General features: G+C 35.0%; 1 protein-coding gene across 1 annotated transcript in view; it reads left to right on the top strand.

The window, feature by feature from the left end:
* BIRC6 (baculoviral IAP repeat containing 6) overlaps nt 1-17,673 on the top strand; it is a 244,499-nt gene that overhangs the window by 96,614 nt on the left and 130,212 nt on the right. The window contains 10 exon segments of the mRNA XM_007450952.1: nt 4,365-4,584; nt 5,089-5,222; nt 5,962-6,072; nt 7,507-7,634; nt 10,718-10,849; nt 11,662-11,877; nt 12,710-12,893; nt 13,518-13,673; nt 15,338-15,471; nt 16,116-16,269. Of these exon segments, the coding sequence (XP_007451014.1) occupies nt 4,365-4,584; nt 5,089-5,222; nt 5,962-6,072; nt 7,507-7,634; nt 10,718-10,849; nt 11,662-11,877; nt 12,710-12,893; nt 13,518-13,673; nt 15,338-15,471; nt 16,116-16,269 (1,569 nt within the window).

Here is a 17,673-nt window from a genome sequence, read left to right as displayed (position 1 = left end):
TAGTTCCGTAAAAAATGCCATTGGTCATTTGATCGGGATTGCGTTGAATCTGTAGATTGCTTTGGGTAGTATAGTCATTTTCACAATATTGATTCTTCCAATCCAAGAACATGGTATATCTCTCCATCTGTTGGTATCATCTTTAATTTCTTTCAACAGTGTCTTATAGTTTTCTGCATAGAGGTCTTTTGTCTCTCTAAGTAGGTTTATTCCTAGGTATTTTATTCTTCTTGTTGCAGTGGTAAATGGGAGTGTTTCCTTAATTTCTCTTTCAGATTTTTCATCATTAGTGTATAGGAATGCAAGAGATTTCTGTGCATTAATTTTGTATCCTGCAACTTCATTGATTAGCTCTAGTAGTTTTCTGGTGGCATCTTTAGCATTCTCTATGTATTGTATCATGTCATCTGCAAACAGTGACAGTTTAACGTCTTCTTTTCCAATTTGTATTCCTTTTATTTCTTTTTCTTCTCTGATTGCTGTGGCTAGGACTTCCAAAACTATGTTGAATAATAGTGGCGAGAGTGGACATCCTTGTTTTGTTCCTGATCTTAGAGGAAATGCTTTCAGTTTTTCACCATTGAGAATGATGTTTGCTGTGGGTTTGTCATATATGGCCTTTATTATGTTGAGGTAGGTTCTCTCTATGCCCATTTTCTGGAGAGTTTTTGTTATATATGTGTGTTGAATTTTGTCAGAAGTTTTTCTGCATCTAATCAGATGATCCTATGGTTTTTATTCTTCAATTTCTTAATATGGTGTATCACATTAATTGATTTGTGTATATTGAAGAATCCTTGCATCCGTGGGTTAAAACCCACTTGATCATGGTGTATGATCCTTTTAATGTGTTATTTGATTCTGTTGCTAGTATTTTGCTGAGGAGTTTTTCATCTATATTCATCAGTGATATTGGTCTGTAATTTTCTCTTTTTTTTTGTAGTATCTTTGTCTGGTTTTGCTATCAGGATGATGGTGGCCTCATAGAATGAGTTTGGGAGTGTTCCTTCCTCTGCAATTTGTGGAAGAGCTTGAGAAGGATGGGTGTTAGCTTTTCTCTAAATGCTTGATAAAATTCACCTGTGAAGCCATCTGGTCCTGGGCTTTTGTTTGTTGGAAGAGTTTTAATTATAGTTTCAATTTCATTACTTGTGATTGGTCTGTTCATATTTTCTATTTCATCCTGGTTCAGTCTGGAAGGTTATACTTCTCTAAGAATTTGTCCATTTCTTCCAGCTTGTCCATTTTATTGGCATATAGTTGCTTGTAGTAGTCTCTTAGGATGATTTGTATTTCTGTGGTGTCTTTTGTAACTTCTCCTTTTTCATTTGTAATTTTATTGATTTGAGTCCTGTCCTTTTTCTTGATGAGTCTGGCTAATGGTTTATCAATTTTGTCTGTCTCCTCAAAGAACCAGCTTTCAGTTTATTCATCTTTGCTATTATTTTCTTTGTTTCTGTTTCATTTATTTCTGCTCTGATCTTTATGATTTCTTTCCTTCTGCTAATTTTGGGTTTTGTTTGTTCTTTCTCTAGTTCCTTTAAGTGTAAGGTTAGATTGTTTATTTGAGATTTTTCTTGTTTCTTGAGGTAGGCTTGTACAGCTGTAAACTTCCCTCTTAGAACTGCTTTTGCTGCGTCCCATAGGTTTTGGAACGTCGTGTTTTCTTTGTCATTTGTCTCTAGGTATTTTTTGATTTCCTGTTTGATTTCTTCAGTGATCTCTTGGTTATTTAGTAACGTATTGTTTAGCGTCCATGTGTTTGTGTTTTTTATGTTTTTCTCCTTGTAATTCATTTGTAATCTCATAGTGTTGTCAGAAAAGATGCTTGATATGATTTCAATTTTCTAAAATTTACTGAGTCTTGATTTGTGACCCACGATGTGATCTATCCTGAGGAATGTTCCATGCGCACTTGAGAAGAAAGTGTAATCTGCTGTTTTTTATTGAATGTCCTATAAGTATCAATTAAATCTATCTGGTCTGTTGTGTCATTTAAAGGTCTATTTCCTTATTTATTTTCATTTTGGATGATCTGTCCATTGGTGTAAATGAGGTGTTAAAGTCCCCCACTATTATTGTGTTACTGTCGATTTCCTCTTTTATAGCTTTTAGCAGTTGCCTTATGTATTGAGGTGCTCCTGTGTTGGGTGCACATATATTTATAATTGTTATATCTTCTGCTTGGATTGATCCCTTGATCATTATGTAGTGTCCTTCCTTGTCTCTTGTAACATTCTTTATTTTAAAGCCTTATTTTATCTGATAATGAATATTGCTACTGCAGCTTTGTATTTTTTTTTTTTTTTGCCGTACGTGGGCCTCTCACTGCTGTGGCCTCCCCCGTTGCGGAGCCCAGGCTCCGGACGCGCAGGCTCAGCGGCCATGTCTCACGGGCCCCGCTTCACGGCATGTGGGATCTTCCTGGACCAGGGCACGAACCCGCGTCCCCTGCATCGGCAGGCAGACTCTGAACCACTGCGCCACCAGGGAAGCCCTGCAGATTTTTTTTGATTTCCATTTGCATGGAATATCTTTTTCCATCCCCTCACTTTCAGTCTGAATGTGTCTGTAGGTCTGAAGTGGGTCTCTCGTAGACAGCGTATATGTGGGTCTTGTTTTTGTTTTTGTTTTGTTTTCTTTGGTACACGGATCTCTCACCACTGTGGCCTCTCCCACTGTGGAGCACAGGCTCCGGACACACACGCTCAGCGGCCATGGCTCCCGGGTCCAGCCGCTCCATGGCATGTGGGATCCTCCCGGAGGGTCTTGTTTTTATATCCATTCAGCAAGCCTGTGTCTTTTGGTTGGAGCATTTAATCCATTCACGTTTAAGGTAATTATTGATATGTATGTTCCTGTGACCATTTTATCAATTGTTTTGGGTTTGTTTTTTGTAGGTCCTTTTCTTCTCTTGTGTTTCCCATGTAGAGAAGTTCCTTTAGTGTTTGTTGTAGAGCTGGTTTTATGGTGCTGAATTTTCTTAGCTTTTGCTTATCTGTAAAGCTTTTGATTTTTCCATGGAATCTGAATGAGATCCTTGCTGGGTAGAGTAATCTTGGTTGTAGGTTCTTCCCTTTCATCACTTCAAGTATATCATGCCACTCCCTTCTGGCTTGTAGAGTTTTTGCTGAGAAATCAGCTGTTAACCTTATGGGAATTCTCTTGTGTGTTATTTGTCATTTTTCCCTTGCTGCTTTTAATAATTTTTCTTTGTCTTTAATTTTTGCCAGTTTGATTACTGTGTGTCTCGGCGTGTTTCTCCTTGGGTTTATCCTTTATGGGCCTCGCTGTGTGTCCTGGACTTGGGTGGCTATTTCCTTTCCCATGTTAGGGAAGTTTTCAAGTACAGTATCTTCAAATATTTTCTCGGGTCCTTTCTCTCTCTTCTCCTTCTGGGACCCCTATAATGCGAATGTTCTTGTGTTTAATGTTGTCCCAGAGGTCTCTTAGGCTGTCTTCATTTCTTTTCTTTCTTTTTTCTTTATTCTGTTCTGCAGCAGTGAATTCCACCATTCTTTCTTCCAGGTCACTTATCCATTCTTCTGCCTTAGTTATTCTGCTGTTTATTCCTTCTAGTCTAGGAATCACTTATTGTATTGTTCATCTCTGTTTGTTTGTTCTTTAATTCTTCTAAGACTTTGTTAAACATTTCTTGCATCCTTTCGATCTTTGCCTCCATTCTTTTTCCAAGGTCCTGGATCATCTTCACTATCATTATTCTGAATTCTTTTTCTGGAAGGTTGCCTATTTTCATTTAGTTGTTTTTCTGGGGTTTTATGTTGTTCCTTCATCTGGGATGTAGCCCTCTGCCTTTTCATCTTGTCTCTATTTCTGTGAATGTGGTTTTTGTTCCACAGGCTGCAGGATTGTAGTTCTTCTTGCTTCTGCTGTCTGCCCTCTGGTGGAGAGGCTATCTCTTAAATAGATTTTTGATTATTTTTTTCTTGAGTTTCTGCTATTGATGTGTCACATCATTGTGTTACTAGCAAAATAATAAATAATGTTTGAAAGTGCAACAGTGAAAACTGTTAATAAATTGCTAATCTAATACAGAACTGTCATTTTCTAACCAGGAGCTATTTTTGATTATTATATATGATGTAATGTGTGCACACGCACACACAGCCGTCTGATACACTGAACTCCACAAGAAAAGAAATATAATTGATATAATTGCCAATTCTTCTTTTCTCCAAGTATTTGACAGTTAAAATTCTACATATAAGGAGTAAATAAATGAATAGGAAAATAAATAGACCAAAAATATGCTGGTAAAGAAGAAAGCCTGTCTAGGGATGCTGACTTTGATACTACAGCATACTCTTAAATAGGAAATTTTACTGTTTTCTTTCTTGTAATAGGACACTCTGTTCCTGCAGTTTTGCAGAGTACATTCCATGCCCAGGCCTGTGAAGAGCTTTTTAAACACCTGTGCATCAGTGGAACCCCAAAGATACGGTTACATACTGGTCTTCTACTGGTTCAACTCTGTGGTGGTGAAAGATGGTGGGGCCAGTTTCTTTCTAATGTTCTTCAGGAACTGTACAATTCAGAGCAACTTCTCATCTTTCCACAGGATAGGTAGGTCAGAAAATATTGGAGTAATTTGTTATTAGTGATTTATGCTTCCTGCAGTGTTCAGATTTGGAAATCTTGTGTATGTGGATACTGAGTGTGGAGAAATGTCTTTTCAGAGTTTGAGGAGTGCCCAGTGAAGGACATTTTGAAGAAGATTCTACATGATGTAACTGGACTGTATTCTTTAGTTTCCTAACTGAATCTGTGGAGTTTATAGATCTGTGTTTACAAATATTTCCTATCAGATCATGTTACTTTATGTGTCAAATTTATATTTTTGAGTCTATTATACAGTTCTCTCTGCTTGATTTCTTGTAGATAAAATTAGAAAATATAAGCAGTAGCTGATAAAGAGCTAATTTTAACATTATACTTCCAGATATAAATCTTACTAATAACCAGATATTCTGTCATTACTCTCTTAGATTACAAAGTGAATTATTTTTAAGATGAACACTTAAATTGATTCATATTGGCTATTTTATTTGTATCTTTTTTTTTCTTTAGGGTCTTCATGTTACTTTCCTGCATTGGTCAGAGATCACTTAGTAATAGTGGAGTATTAGAAAGCTTACTTAATCTGTTGGATAATTTACTGTCACCTCTTCAGCCGCAGTTACCCATGCATAGGAGGACAGAAGGTATTATTTAAATTTGTGATCTTTAGTAAAAATGTAAGATTCCTGTAAATACTGCTTTTATAAAATGACTAGTCTGAAATACTTATTTTACTATTCATTTTGCTGGCCACTTTAATATTTTTATGATGTAGACTTTTTAGAATGATCAGCCTTCGTGTGACTGACTGCCATATGGTTACTGCTTTTTTAAAATATGTTACCTTTTCTTTATGTGAGTTTTGAACTTGGGAATTGTTGTATGTTGTTTTTATACTGTCGTGGATAAAATCAAACTCTTGTGTTTAAGCTTTAAGGCAGCATTGCTGTCCTGATCATGGATAATGAGCTTCATTTGAGCAAGAAAATTGTTATTGGAATAAAAACTTTAGAGCATAGTTTAAAACTGTATGAATTATAACTTGAGAGACTTTTTAAATTTCAGTCACCTGTAAGTCTAAGAATAGCTTCTTATACCTTGTTTTCTAGTTTATAAGTTATTACCTGTTAGATTCAAGATACACTTATGAATCTATTTTTGTACCAAGAAGCATTTGTCAAGTCTTCCATTTGATTTGATGTGTTACTTCATTTTTGGCCATAGGTTTCAGTTTTGAGGCTTACTATAAATAAATGTTAGTGTTCATAATTATATGGTGTGTTTTGGATTTATAAAATGTCTTAATTTTATAATTATTTTATCAGATTTCATTAGGATTCTTAGAGTCACCTGATTATTTTTTCTCCTCACATTTCTATTCAGGAGTACTAGATATTCCCATGATCAGTTGGGTTGTTATGCTGGTGTCCAGGTTGCTGGATTATGTGGCAACTGTGGAAGACGAAGCAGCAGCTGCAAAGAAACCTTTGAATGGTAAAGACAGGGAGAGGTTTATGACAGGTATCAGAAGTTTATAATAATCTGTTGGTGGGGATTTTGAGTGACTACCCAGTTTTTCCAGAACTGGCATTGGCCTGGAGATTCCAGCTGTATGTAATTTATGTAAAATATTAATTAACTTTACCAGGAATAACATACATATAGGTGAAGTTTATAAAAAGGAAATCTGTGAAGAGTTATTGTATTTAGTTTAGTATATCATTCCATTTAGTATTATAAAATGTTTCTAGTAATTAACTACAAATGACTTTTATGCTTAGATATAGAAATTCTCAGATTTCTGCGAGTTGTAATCTTTCTCCTTAAGCTTAAAGCACAGAAAATTTTTTAAATGAAAGACAAAGTGCAAGACAAATTGTTTTCTTCTCCTCTTCCAAGTTAACAAGACTTTATGAAGTAGCTACATCTAATATGTAAATACAGATAGTAAGTGCCTTAAAAGTTAGAATTTTGTACATTATTAGGATTATAATATTAAAAAAAGATCACTTGAGATGTTTTATAGGTATAAGATGTTACAGAAGATCCTGAATGAACTTTTTGGCCAGCCCAATAAATCAGTTGTTCGTGGTACACAGTATGTTTGAGAATAGGCTGGGGAATTCTTTTCATGTACAGGGAATTTTTTTAACAAATGCTCTATGTCTCAGTTATAGGATGTAGAATTAAGACACAATTAAATACAACTACCTGTAAAGTTGGAATGTAACAGATGGTATGGGAGGACTTAGTTTTTATTTCCAGTTTTCATGTATTATGGAAATACATTAGTAGAAGACATTTTTTTAGGGCTTGAAGAATTTGAATTGACTTGACAAAAGGATAATAGAAAACAGAAAAAGATGTCATTAGGTTAAGCAGACATGAGAAAATCATTGAGGATGGTTAAAGTATGGGATTAAGCCTGAACTGAGCAGAGTGACAAGGAATAATCTGGACACATTCCAAAATGAGAATAAGTAGAGCTACACAGCATGTTTTTTGAACTATCCAACTTTATTTTTGCAGTCATTAAATCAGATTATTGAGTATCCCTTTTTTTGGGTCCCTGTACAAAAAGCATGTGAGTTCGAAATAGGCAATAGTGAGCATTTTGTTGTTACAGTTGAGCGACATTATCAAAGTTGTGTTGTACAGAGGTCAATTTTAAACAGCTGTGGAGAAAGTTGGCTGTTAATGAAAGGATTGGAGGCAGAGAGAACTGTGGTCTTAAAGTCATTTAGGATCTAGGTTAACTTTTCCAAGGTCCGATGTTCTTAGCAACTTCTTTACGATGGTTTCCTTAATTTTTTAAAAAATTGCTTTGTCGTTATTGACACATTTATCATTTTATGTTTTCTGGGTGTGAATAGTACTTTAAAATCACATTTAACAGAATTATTAATACAACTTTTCCTTGCCCTGTAGGTAACCAGTGGAGTTTTATTAATAATAATCTGCACACCCAGAACATAAATAGGTCTTCCAAAGGCAGCAGTAGCCTTGATAGATTATATTCCAGAAAAATAAGAAAGCAGCTAGTTCATCATAAACAGGTAATTTTTAGTATTTTTGTTTGTTTGTTTGGTTTGTTTTAATGTTTGAGACATTGCATGAGATAGACCTGCCATCAGACCTTAGGTATGATATTTAATGAGCTAGTTAATTTAGGGAAATTATTTGACACTTTTGAGTCTGAGTTTCCTTATTTGTAAGATGGCAACAATATGTAGTTTACAGATTTTTGGTAATGTCCTTTAAACTGTAGGGACATCCCTGGCGGTCCAGTGGTTAAGACTTCCCCTTCCAATGCAGGGGGTGTGGGTTTAATCCCTGGGAGCTAAGATCCCACATGCCTCATGGCCAAAAAACCAAAACATAAAAAAACAGAAGCAATATTGTAACAAATTCTATAAAGACTTTAAAAATGGTACACATCAAAAAACAAAAAAACTGTCTACCTCTTCACATGTCTATTACTACCATTCTAAGTGCAGCTGTCATTTGCCTAGTCAGAAGGCCTATCGGCCTTTGTTCTTTCTCGGTCCAATCCATTTTTCATGCTGCCCCTACAGAGTTCTTTTAGATACAAACCTAATCATATCATTCCTTCTCTAAATTATTAGTGGTTTCCAGTTGAACTTTGGATGACGGTCAAACTCCTTAACATAGCTTTAGTATATCTATCATCTGCCCATCTAACTTTCAGGTTTGAATTTTGGTCTAGCCATATTGAATGTGGGTTCCTGGACCACCTACACCAGTTTTCTCATCCAGGATTTTAGTATGTGCTTATCCCCCATCCCTCCCCTCCTTCCCACCAACTACTGAATTTATTGTTTTGCTTGGATAATCTAACTTATTTTTCAGACGTTAGTTTACATTCACTTCCTCAAAGACGTTTTCCCTGGTTTCTCAGTTATTATCCCATAAAATATGTTCCCCATGTACCCTATATTTTTCCTTTCATTATATTTATCATACTTCTTTGTTGGGATTCTTTTATTAACCTGAGTTTATAGCTGATGTCAGATTCTTATGAGCCAGTTCTTTATTTTAAAACGTATCTTCCTCTTTGTCTTACAGTATATACAGGAATATATACTGTATCTTTGATACCTGGTGTAGAGCCTAGTGTGTCATCTAAAAATATTTGTATAATTGATTTAAGATGAAATGAGATTTTATAAGAAAGGCTTTAAGATCTGAAAGTTTGTGAAAGCTTTTGGGCTTTTTAAAAAACATGAACTCAGCAATAAATTATTTAGTTTTACTACTGACTTTTTCAACTGAGCAACTGTTGGCCTTTTGCAAGAAAAATGTTGTGAAGCTTTTCCCTCAACTCCTTTTTCCATTTGAGAGTCCTAAGTAATTTTAGGTGGTACTAATAATCAGCTAAAATTTCAAATTCAGCTAAAATTTATCGAGCACTTAATGATTATATTTGCTGTATTGACTTTAGGATATGAAGATGGAAAACAAACCTAGAGAATGATCCAGTGGATTTTTCTTAGCAGTATTTTACTATTTTATGCTTTATTATAAAGGACATTTTTGGGACAGTTAGCAAAACTTAAAAGTGGGGTCTGGGGCTTCCCTGGTGGCGCAGTGGTTGAGAGTCCGCCTGCCGATGCAGGGGATGCGGGTTCGTGCCCCGGTCCGGGAGGATCCTGCGTGCCGCGGAGCAGCTGGGCCCATGAGCCATGGCCGCTGGGCCTGCGCGTCCGGAGCCTGTGCTCCGCAACGGGAGAGGCCGCAGCAGTGAGAGGCCCGCGTACCGCAAAAAAAAAAAAAAAAAAAAAAAAAAAGGTCTGAGGAATAGTTAGTTGTTAGTAGTGCATGGATATTACTTCTTTGATTTTAGTGGTTGTATTATGGTTTGTAGGAGAAGGGTCTTGTTTCTAGGAAATACACATTAAAGTATTCAGGGGTGATTGGTCATCAGATTGCTAACTTATTCTCAGATAGTTAGGGAAAAAATATCTTTGGACAGCAATATAAATTGTTGATTAAGATTATGGTTGTTCAAAATAAAGGTTATATTTTTTCTTGATTGCAGTTGTTGTATATGTTAATTGTAGAACTTTTGGAACAATTTTCTGAAAATACTGATTTGTTCTTCTCACATTCACATACCATGTATTGATTATTTAATACACGTGCATGCTGGTTTTAATTTATGATATATTTTTCTTCATATATGGAGATAACAGCCAAATGGATATTTCTTTATAATATAATGTTCTTTTTCTTGCTGATAACAAAGATATGTAGCAATGGTAGAAATTTAGGAAATATTCCTTGAAAAGGTAGATTAAGTTCTTAACTAAATTGTGCATTTATAATTATGGCTATAACGTTCTAGTGACTTTCTGTTTAGAGTAATGTTCTGCATAATGGATATATGGCAAAGTGGTTTTGTCATTCAGCAGATTTTCAAGGCCTTTCTAGGCAGAAATTTTTTTCTCCTTGTTGGTCTATTTGTTCATTTCAACCTACTAGTGGTTGCCAGCGGTAGGGATGGGACAGATAGCATAGGAGGGAGGAGGGCGGGCAGCATAAGAGGACAACATGAGGAAACCTTGTGATGGTGATGGTGCACAGTATTAACTGTAGTGGTGGATACCTGAACCAACAAATTGGGTAAAGTGTACAAGAGATCTCTGCATTATTTTTTTACGACTACATGTGAATTTACAGTTACTGCAATACACTTTTTAATTAATAAAAAACATAGACATAACAAAAAATGTTCTGCTTTTGAAGATTCCCATAAAAGCCAAGCTAAGAATATTGTACAATAAAAGTATTTCCCCCATGTATTTAAAAATAATTCTTTTCCTCTTTAAAAAATACTCCATCAGTCAATCTCATTAGTGGCTTACATAAAAATGTATTCCAGTTATTTCCCTTCTCCCATGGGTAAGAAATTGATTACTTCTTAATTACAACACGGGGAGATCTTTTATTTGGAATTTGGAAGTGATTTTTAAAAAATCAGCAACATAGTTTAAACTAGATTTTTCAGAGAATTACTTATTCCATTAGTTTGATGTATGGATTCTGAGGAGTATAATAATTTACTTTGTTGTTTTTAACACTGTTAACTATAAGATTAACTTTTTTTTTTTTTTTTAAGCAACTTAACTTACTAAAAGCAAAACAGAAGGCTTTGGTGGAACAGATGGAAAAAGAAAAAATACAAAGCAACAAAGGATCATCATATAAACTTCTGGTAGAGCAAGCCAAATTAAAGCAGGCGACCTCAAAGGTATGATCTTTACTTTTTAATGTAATTATCTTAGAAAAGTCACTCTCCCTTTTAGTATTTTAAGTTACTTGAATAGTTAAGTATTTTTAGTAATGATCAGGAAACTTTATGTTATTCTGCTTATCAACAAAAATCTATGTACCTTTTTTGGGAAAGGTAGCTTTTAACTCAAGTAAATATATGATTAATGTGGGCTTAAAGTATTTTTCTAGTGTATTTCTTTTAAAGTGAATTGTGTTCCAGTAAATTGAAGATAAAAGGACTCAGGAAATATATGGTTTTCCTAATGTGTCCTTTATACATAAAATTTTAAAAAATAATGATATATTTTTTAAAATTTGGGGGATAACATTTATATGTAGCAACCAAGTTTACATATTGTGTTTCTATAAATATGAAATTATAGTTACTTCATCAGAGTTTGAAATGTATTAATACTCTGTACTTAGTGCATATAGGTTTCTTTACCATTCACCTTTTATGATTATATTTAGGATGTTTTGGTAATATTTATTTAAGATGTTAGATTTGACCTGATGTAGCCTTTCTATAGAATTTCACCTTTCTGATATTCTGTTATGTATCTGATACCTTATTTTAAAATAGGACATGAGGTATATTGGTCAGTATAGTTTTTAATAATCTTACTTTTTGAAGCTTATGGTTTGCCTAAAAATTTTGTTCTTTAGAAGTTGTAAGTTTTCTGAGTGAATATTTTCATTTCATAAATAAACTTGTACTGAAAGAATTTTCATTCAAAGAATTTTCATTCAATAAACAGTGGTTTAAATATTGTCAATTTCTGTGTACAGCACTTTAAGGATTTAATTCGATTACGTCGGACAGCAGAGTGGTCTCGTTCTAATTTAGACACAGAAGTTACAACAACAAAGGAAAGCCCAGAGATAGAACCACTTCCATTTACCCTGGCCCATGAACGTTGTATTTCAGTAGTCCAGAAACTTGTCCTTTTTCTCCTCTCCATGGATTTTACATGCCATGCAGATCTCTTATTATTTGTTTGTAAGGTAAGTAAACGAATAGGCATAATTTATAATTACAGACTTAGTAAGAAAAAGAAATAAGAAACAATGCAGTTTTTAATTGATTTTGAAGAGAAATAAAAGTGCTTTCACTGGTTTTCCTTTTTTGCAGTTTAGTTTTTTTTTTAATGTGCCTTGAAAGGTTTTAAAAATATTTTGGCACTTATTTCTTAGGAGACCTAATGTATATATATATATATATTTTTTGCGGTACGCGGGCCTCTCACTGTTGTGGCCTCTCCGGTTGCGGAGCAGAGGCTCCGGACGCGCAGGCTCAGTGGCCATGGCTCATGGGCCCAGCCGCTCCGCGGCATGTGGGATCTTCCCAGACCGGGGCATGAACCCGTGTCCCCTGCATCAGCAGGCGCACCCCCAACCACTGCGCCACCAGGGAAGCCCCTAATGTATATTTTTAACCTAGTTAAAACTAGATTAATGTAGATTTGAAATGTAAGTAATATGGGTATGTCTATCTACAGCCTACCTTTTGTCTATTAAGATAGGAAATTATTATTATCAGGATAGGAAATCTACAAACGAGTGTCAGATTATAGCAGTGAAGGGTGTATTCATGCCCTGAAAGCTTTCCTGTAGCATATTCATTGCTTATAGAAATTATTTTAAACTATTCAACTCAGGTTTTTACCTGGATTTTAATATTTGATCCATGAAATTACATTTCTTTTGCATTTACATCAAATAATTATTTTGACATCGTAAACATATCTCATTGAAAGCAGTTACTTCAACGCTTTATTTTTGGAGAAAACATATTTAATTGCTATTTAAGTGTATGATTTTGTAAAATATATTACAGGTTCTTGCACGCATTGCGAATGCCACGAGGCCAACTATACATCTGTGTGAGATTGTGAATGAACCCCAACTGGAAAGACTGCTATTACTTTTGGTTGGAACTGACTTCAATAGAGGAGATATATCTTGGGGTGGTGCTTGGGCTCAATATTCCTTAACTTGTATGCTACAGGATATTTTAGCAGGTTTGTTAGGATTTATTTTTAATAAGGTATGTCAAAATTAGCTTGTCACTGCTTGACTAATCTTTAAAGGAAACTGTGAGCTCCTCAAAAGTATAAAATGTCTCTTTCATGTATGGCAGTAGCAACCATTTAGAATTACTTTTGCGTTTAATTATGTTGACACTTGTAATAAATGCAAGTTTTTATGGAGGAGTTAGGTTACAGAGTACAGGGATATTGGAGCTAGTCAGCTTCCTTATTAATACCAGCAGTGGGTTGCTTCCTAATTCTTTATGTGCACTTGAGGAAGGTACTCCCTGCTCCTCAGTTTTTTCATCTGTAAAATAAGGATAATAAAAGTATCTTTCTTATGAAGTTATTTTGATGAATAAGTGAGTTAATGTGTATAAAGTGATTATAATAACTCCTTGTTCATATTGCACATTTTGTGTTTGCTATTAGTTAGCATTTGAAGGAAATGCCGTGAGCCCTAGCATTTCCTTGGGTAGGTGTGGACTCATTTGCCTCAGAATCTTTTGTGGTTGGTAGAGTACACATGCTATTCTCAATACTGGATGAAAAACTATGTTTTGGACGTCTGTTTACTAATTACTGAAGCAGTTAGGATGCTCTTCTTACCTGCAGGAGAATTGCTGGCTCCAGTAGCTGCAGAAGCCATGGAGGAAGGAACAGTGAGTGATGATGTAGGTGCAACAGCTGGTGACTCTGATGACGCCCTGCAGCAGTCTTCAGCTCAGTTGCTGGAAACTATAGATGAACCTTTGACACATGATATAACAGGTACATTCTTTAAATTTTTTACTTAAAATATCCGTAGCTCTTTTTTTTTTTTTTTTTTTTTTGCATTGAGTAATATTCCATGATCTGGATGTACTAGAGTTTATTTATCCATCCACCTTCTGATGGACATATTGGTTGCTTTCAAGTTTTGGCAGTGATGAATAATGGCCTCTCCCGTTGCGGAGCACAGGCTCCGGACGCGCAGGCTCCGTGGCCGTGGCTCACGGGCCCAGCCGCTCCGCGGCACGTGGGATCTTCCCGGACCGGGGCACAAACCCGCGTCCCCTGCATCGGCAGGCGGACTCTCAACCATTGCGCCACCAGGGAAGCCCCCGTAGCTCTTTTTTAAAAAAATGAAATATGTTTCAAAATTAAGAATATTAATGAAGCATAAAATTAAGTTTTATATTAGGTCTTTGGCCTTAGTAACCATATCAGTTATTTTCCTGATAAGTATGTTTTGCTTTGATTCTCTGAATGCATATTAAAATAAAATGGTATCCTTTCACAGGGTCTGTGTTATTTTGATATGGTCTTATTTGGCTATGTTGAAAGAATTACAACCTAGAAAACAGTTAAAGATACACAGTGGTAAAGATAGCAAGGCTCTTGTTCTCTTTTTCTTTTTTCTTTCTTTGTTTTCTGCCTTTTCAAAAACTATAATGTGTATCTTAGCGTGTACAATCCTTTGCGGTGTGCTCCTTACTTTTGAAGACTGTTTTGCAATGCTTTGGTCATTTCATCTGTTTCATTCCTTAATCTTAGATTCTCTCATGATTTTATCCTTTCTGATAGTCCTTTTATCTGGAGTAGACTTTCTTCTCTAGTTTGCATGATGAACTTCTTATCTAAGATTCCCATAAAGCATGCTCTCCTCCAAGAAGCTTTTTCCATTACCACCAGCAATGCTGGAGACTGCCGCCGGTGCTGCCTACAGCGCTGCCTACATTGTAGATTGTCTCTGATAGCGCCTATTATGTTGTAGTTGGTTTAATTTCTCAACTCTGAACCTCTGTTAATTTGTTGGAGGGTGGACATTTGTTTTATTAATCTTTATATACTCAGGCCGTAATACAGGCTAGTATTTTCTTGGCATTCTATAAATATATGTTGAATAATAGAGGGTGGGAAGGGAAGGAAGATAAGAGTTGTAAGGCATGAAAGGCTAGTTAAAAATTTGGAGTCATCTGAGAGCAAAATCATTTCCAATTCATGATAGAAAAATAAGGTGAATAGCAGTCTTAAAACTGAAATCTTTGCTTTTCACTTTAATACCAGGTATTATTTCCTTAACTACTAGATGTAATATAATGAGTTACATATTGGAGGCAATAAAATGAATAACATTGTTCATTCTAGAAATGGTTATTGATTATTTTTAACAACAAAGTTTATGTAACTTGATTCAACAAGGATTAATCATACAGTCTTTTCCCCTAGGAAGTCACATATTATTGCACCGGTGTTTTTAATTGTGTGTTATAGGGGGATATTTTTGCATACTTATGCTTAATTGTCAGGTATAAACATTTAGAGATTTTTGTATCAGTAGAAATATATATTATGTATAAGTAAATTCACTTTTTCTGTAATTAAAAGCAATATATTGGTTAAATTTTATGTTATGTACTCCACCAAAAAAAATCACTTTCAATTATTTGAAGGTGCACCTCCTCTTTCCTCTTTGGAAAAAGATAAAGAAATTGATCTTGAGCTACTTCAGGATCTAATGGAAGTTGACATTGATCCTTTAGATATTGATTTGGAAAAGGATCCTCTTGCAGCCAAAGTCTTTAAGGTACGATATAGTAGAGTATTCTTTGCAATTAAAACCTTTCATCTTATACTTCTGGTTTATTAATTACTTAAAAGACGAAAGTATACACCTAATGTAACCCATTATTTAGCTTACTCAAAATTAAATTCCTCTAGGTACTATAGTAGATTTTTTATAGAACTAGTGGAATAGTATACAGAGGACTTACATCATTTTATTAATATAGCCACTAACATTATCTTATATGATAATAAGAACCACTAATAAGCATGGGAGGTATGGTTATGGACTGTTGACATTTCAAGCAGCATTTAAGCTTATCCAAGTTGGGTTCAGTGCAGAATCTACTTCTTTGTTAGCTGCTACTTTCTCTAAAGGAGATACCTCCCTAATACTTTATTTTGGTTCATTTTGTGTGTAAGAGATTTTATTAAAGATGCTAATTACCTCTCAGAGTCTAACAAATAAGGTTTTTTTAGATTTTGGGATAAAATGGAGAGAATATTATGAACCATTCCTTTAATCATTAAGATTATGTTTTAGAAATGTAAAGGGTAAGGAGAACGTTTATTTTGTAGGACTGTTTGACTTTAGGTAATGTAAATAATATGTCACTCTTCGTGAAGAGGCAAAAATAAACCACAGTTTTTTCCTATTCTTTTAAGCCAATAAGCAGTACATGGTATGACTATTGGGGTGCTGATTATGGCACCTACAATTACAACCCATACATAGGAGGTCTTGGAATTCCTGTAGCAAAGCCACCAGCAAATACAGAGAAGAATGGATCACAGACAGTTAGTGTTTCAGTGTCTCAGGGTAAGTGTGTGTTCATATTTTAAGGCATAAGCTATTCTTAAAACAAGTCCTCAATTTATGTATTCTTTGTCTCCTGAGAATTTGATCCTGAGTGTTTGCTGAGAGGGTTTATTATTGCAGGGGTGCCGTGAGAGTGACTGTCATTTAGAGCTGTGGGTCAGTCAGTTTAGAAGAGCTTCTATTTATGGTCTATTTTTTGTTTTCTCAGAATAACACTTTGCAAAATATATTTGTGAGTTGTGTGGGTTTGCTGGTGGTTTTAATTAATTGTGCTTCCTTTTATTTTTATTGTTAATAATAAATTTATATTTTATTTGTAAACAGAATGAAATCACGTTGAGTATTATTTTTGCACTCTTCTAGTCACATAGAGTGTATAACTATTTTTAAAAATAAAATCTTTTCTTAAATTTTGAAACAAACATACATTTACTGAAAAGTTGCAAGTTAATACAGAGAACATTTGTTATCCTGACCCATTTGGGAGTAAGTTGGTAATCTGATGTTTTTTTGTTTTATTTTGTTTGTTTTACAAAGCAGAACATTTCTTCTACATAAACACATCAGGAAGCACATTCCATCAAAATCAGGAAATTAACATTAGTAACTTTAAGACCCCGTTCAGGTTTCAGCAGTTATGTCTAAATTATGCCCTTTACGCAAAATTGTGCGTTGCATTTACAGTTGACCCTTGAATAAGGTGGGGGTGGGGGGCCCACTCCCACACAGTTGGAAGTCTGTGTATAACTTTACAGTTGGCCCTCCGTCTCCAAGGTTTTGCATCCATGCGTTCAACCAAGTATGGATGGTGCGTACGTATTTGTTGAAAAAAGTCCATGTATAAGTGGACTCATGTGGCTCAAACTGTGTTGTTCAAGCATCACCCATAATTATCATATCTCTTTAGTCTTATTCAGTCTGCCACACTTTGTCAGAGGTAACTTTCGTGACCTTGGTGCTTTTGATGATTATAGGCCAATTGTTCAGTAGAATGTCCCTCAGTTTGGGTTTGTATGCTATTTCCTCACAATGAGATTGTGGTCATGTGTTTTTGGCATAAATATCAAGAAAGTGTACTGCTCAGGTTTTCTTACTGCATCCTATTAGGTGGCTCATGATTTAATTTGGACCACTGCTGGTGGTTTTAAGTTTAATTACTTGATAAAGGAAATGTCTACCAATATTTTCCAGTGAAAAGTTATTCTTTTCCCTTTTGTAAGAAAATTTTGATGGGTTGGAGTGGCACAATACTACTTGGAATCTATTCCTTTTTTTAAAAGTTATTATTTTATTCACTTAGTTTTGAATAGACCAGTGGTTTCCTGTTTTATTCAGTGGGTTATAATTTTTTTTTTTTTTTTTTGCAGTATGCGGGCCTCTCACTGTTGCGGCCTCTCCCGTTGC

The sequence above is a fragment of the Lipotes vexillifer genome, unplaced genomic scaffold (assembly GCF_000442215.2).
Source record: "Lipotes vexillifer unplaced genomic scaffold, Lipotes_vexillifer_v1.1 scaffold776, whole genome shotgun sequence".
Classification (NCBI taxonomy): Eukaryota; Metazoa; Chordata; class Mammalia; order Artiodactyla; family Lipotidae; genus Lipotes; species Lipotes vexillifer.
The sequence above is the reverse complement of the archived record's forward strand: the minus strand, read 5'-3'. Positions and strand labels throughout refer to the sequence as shown.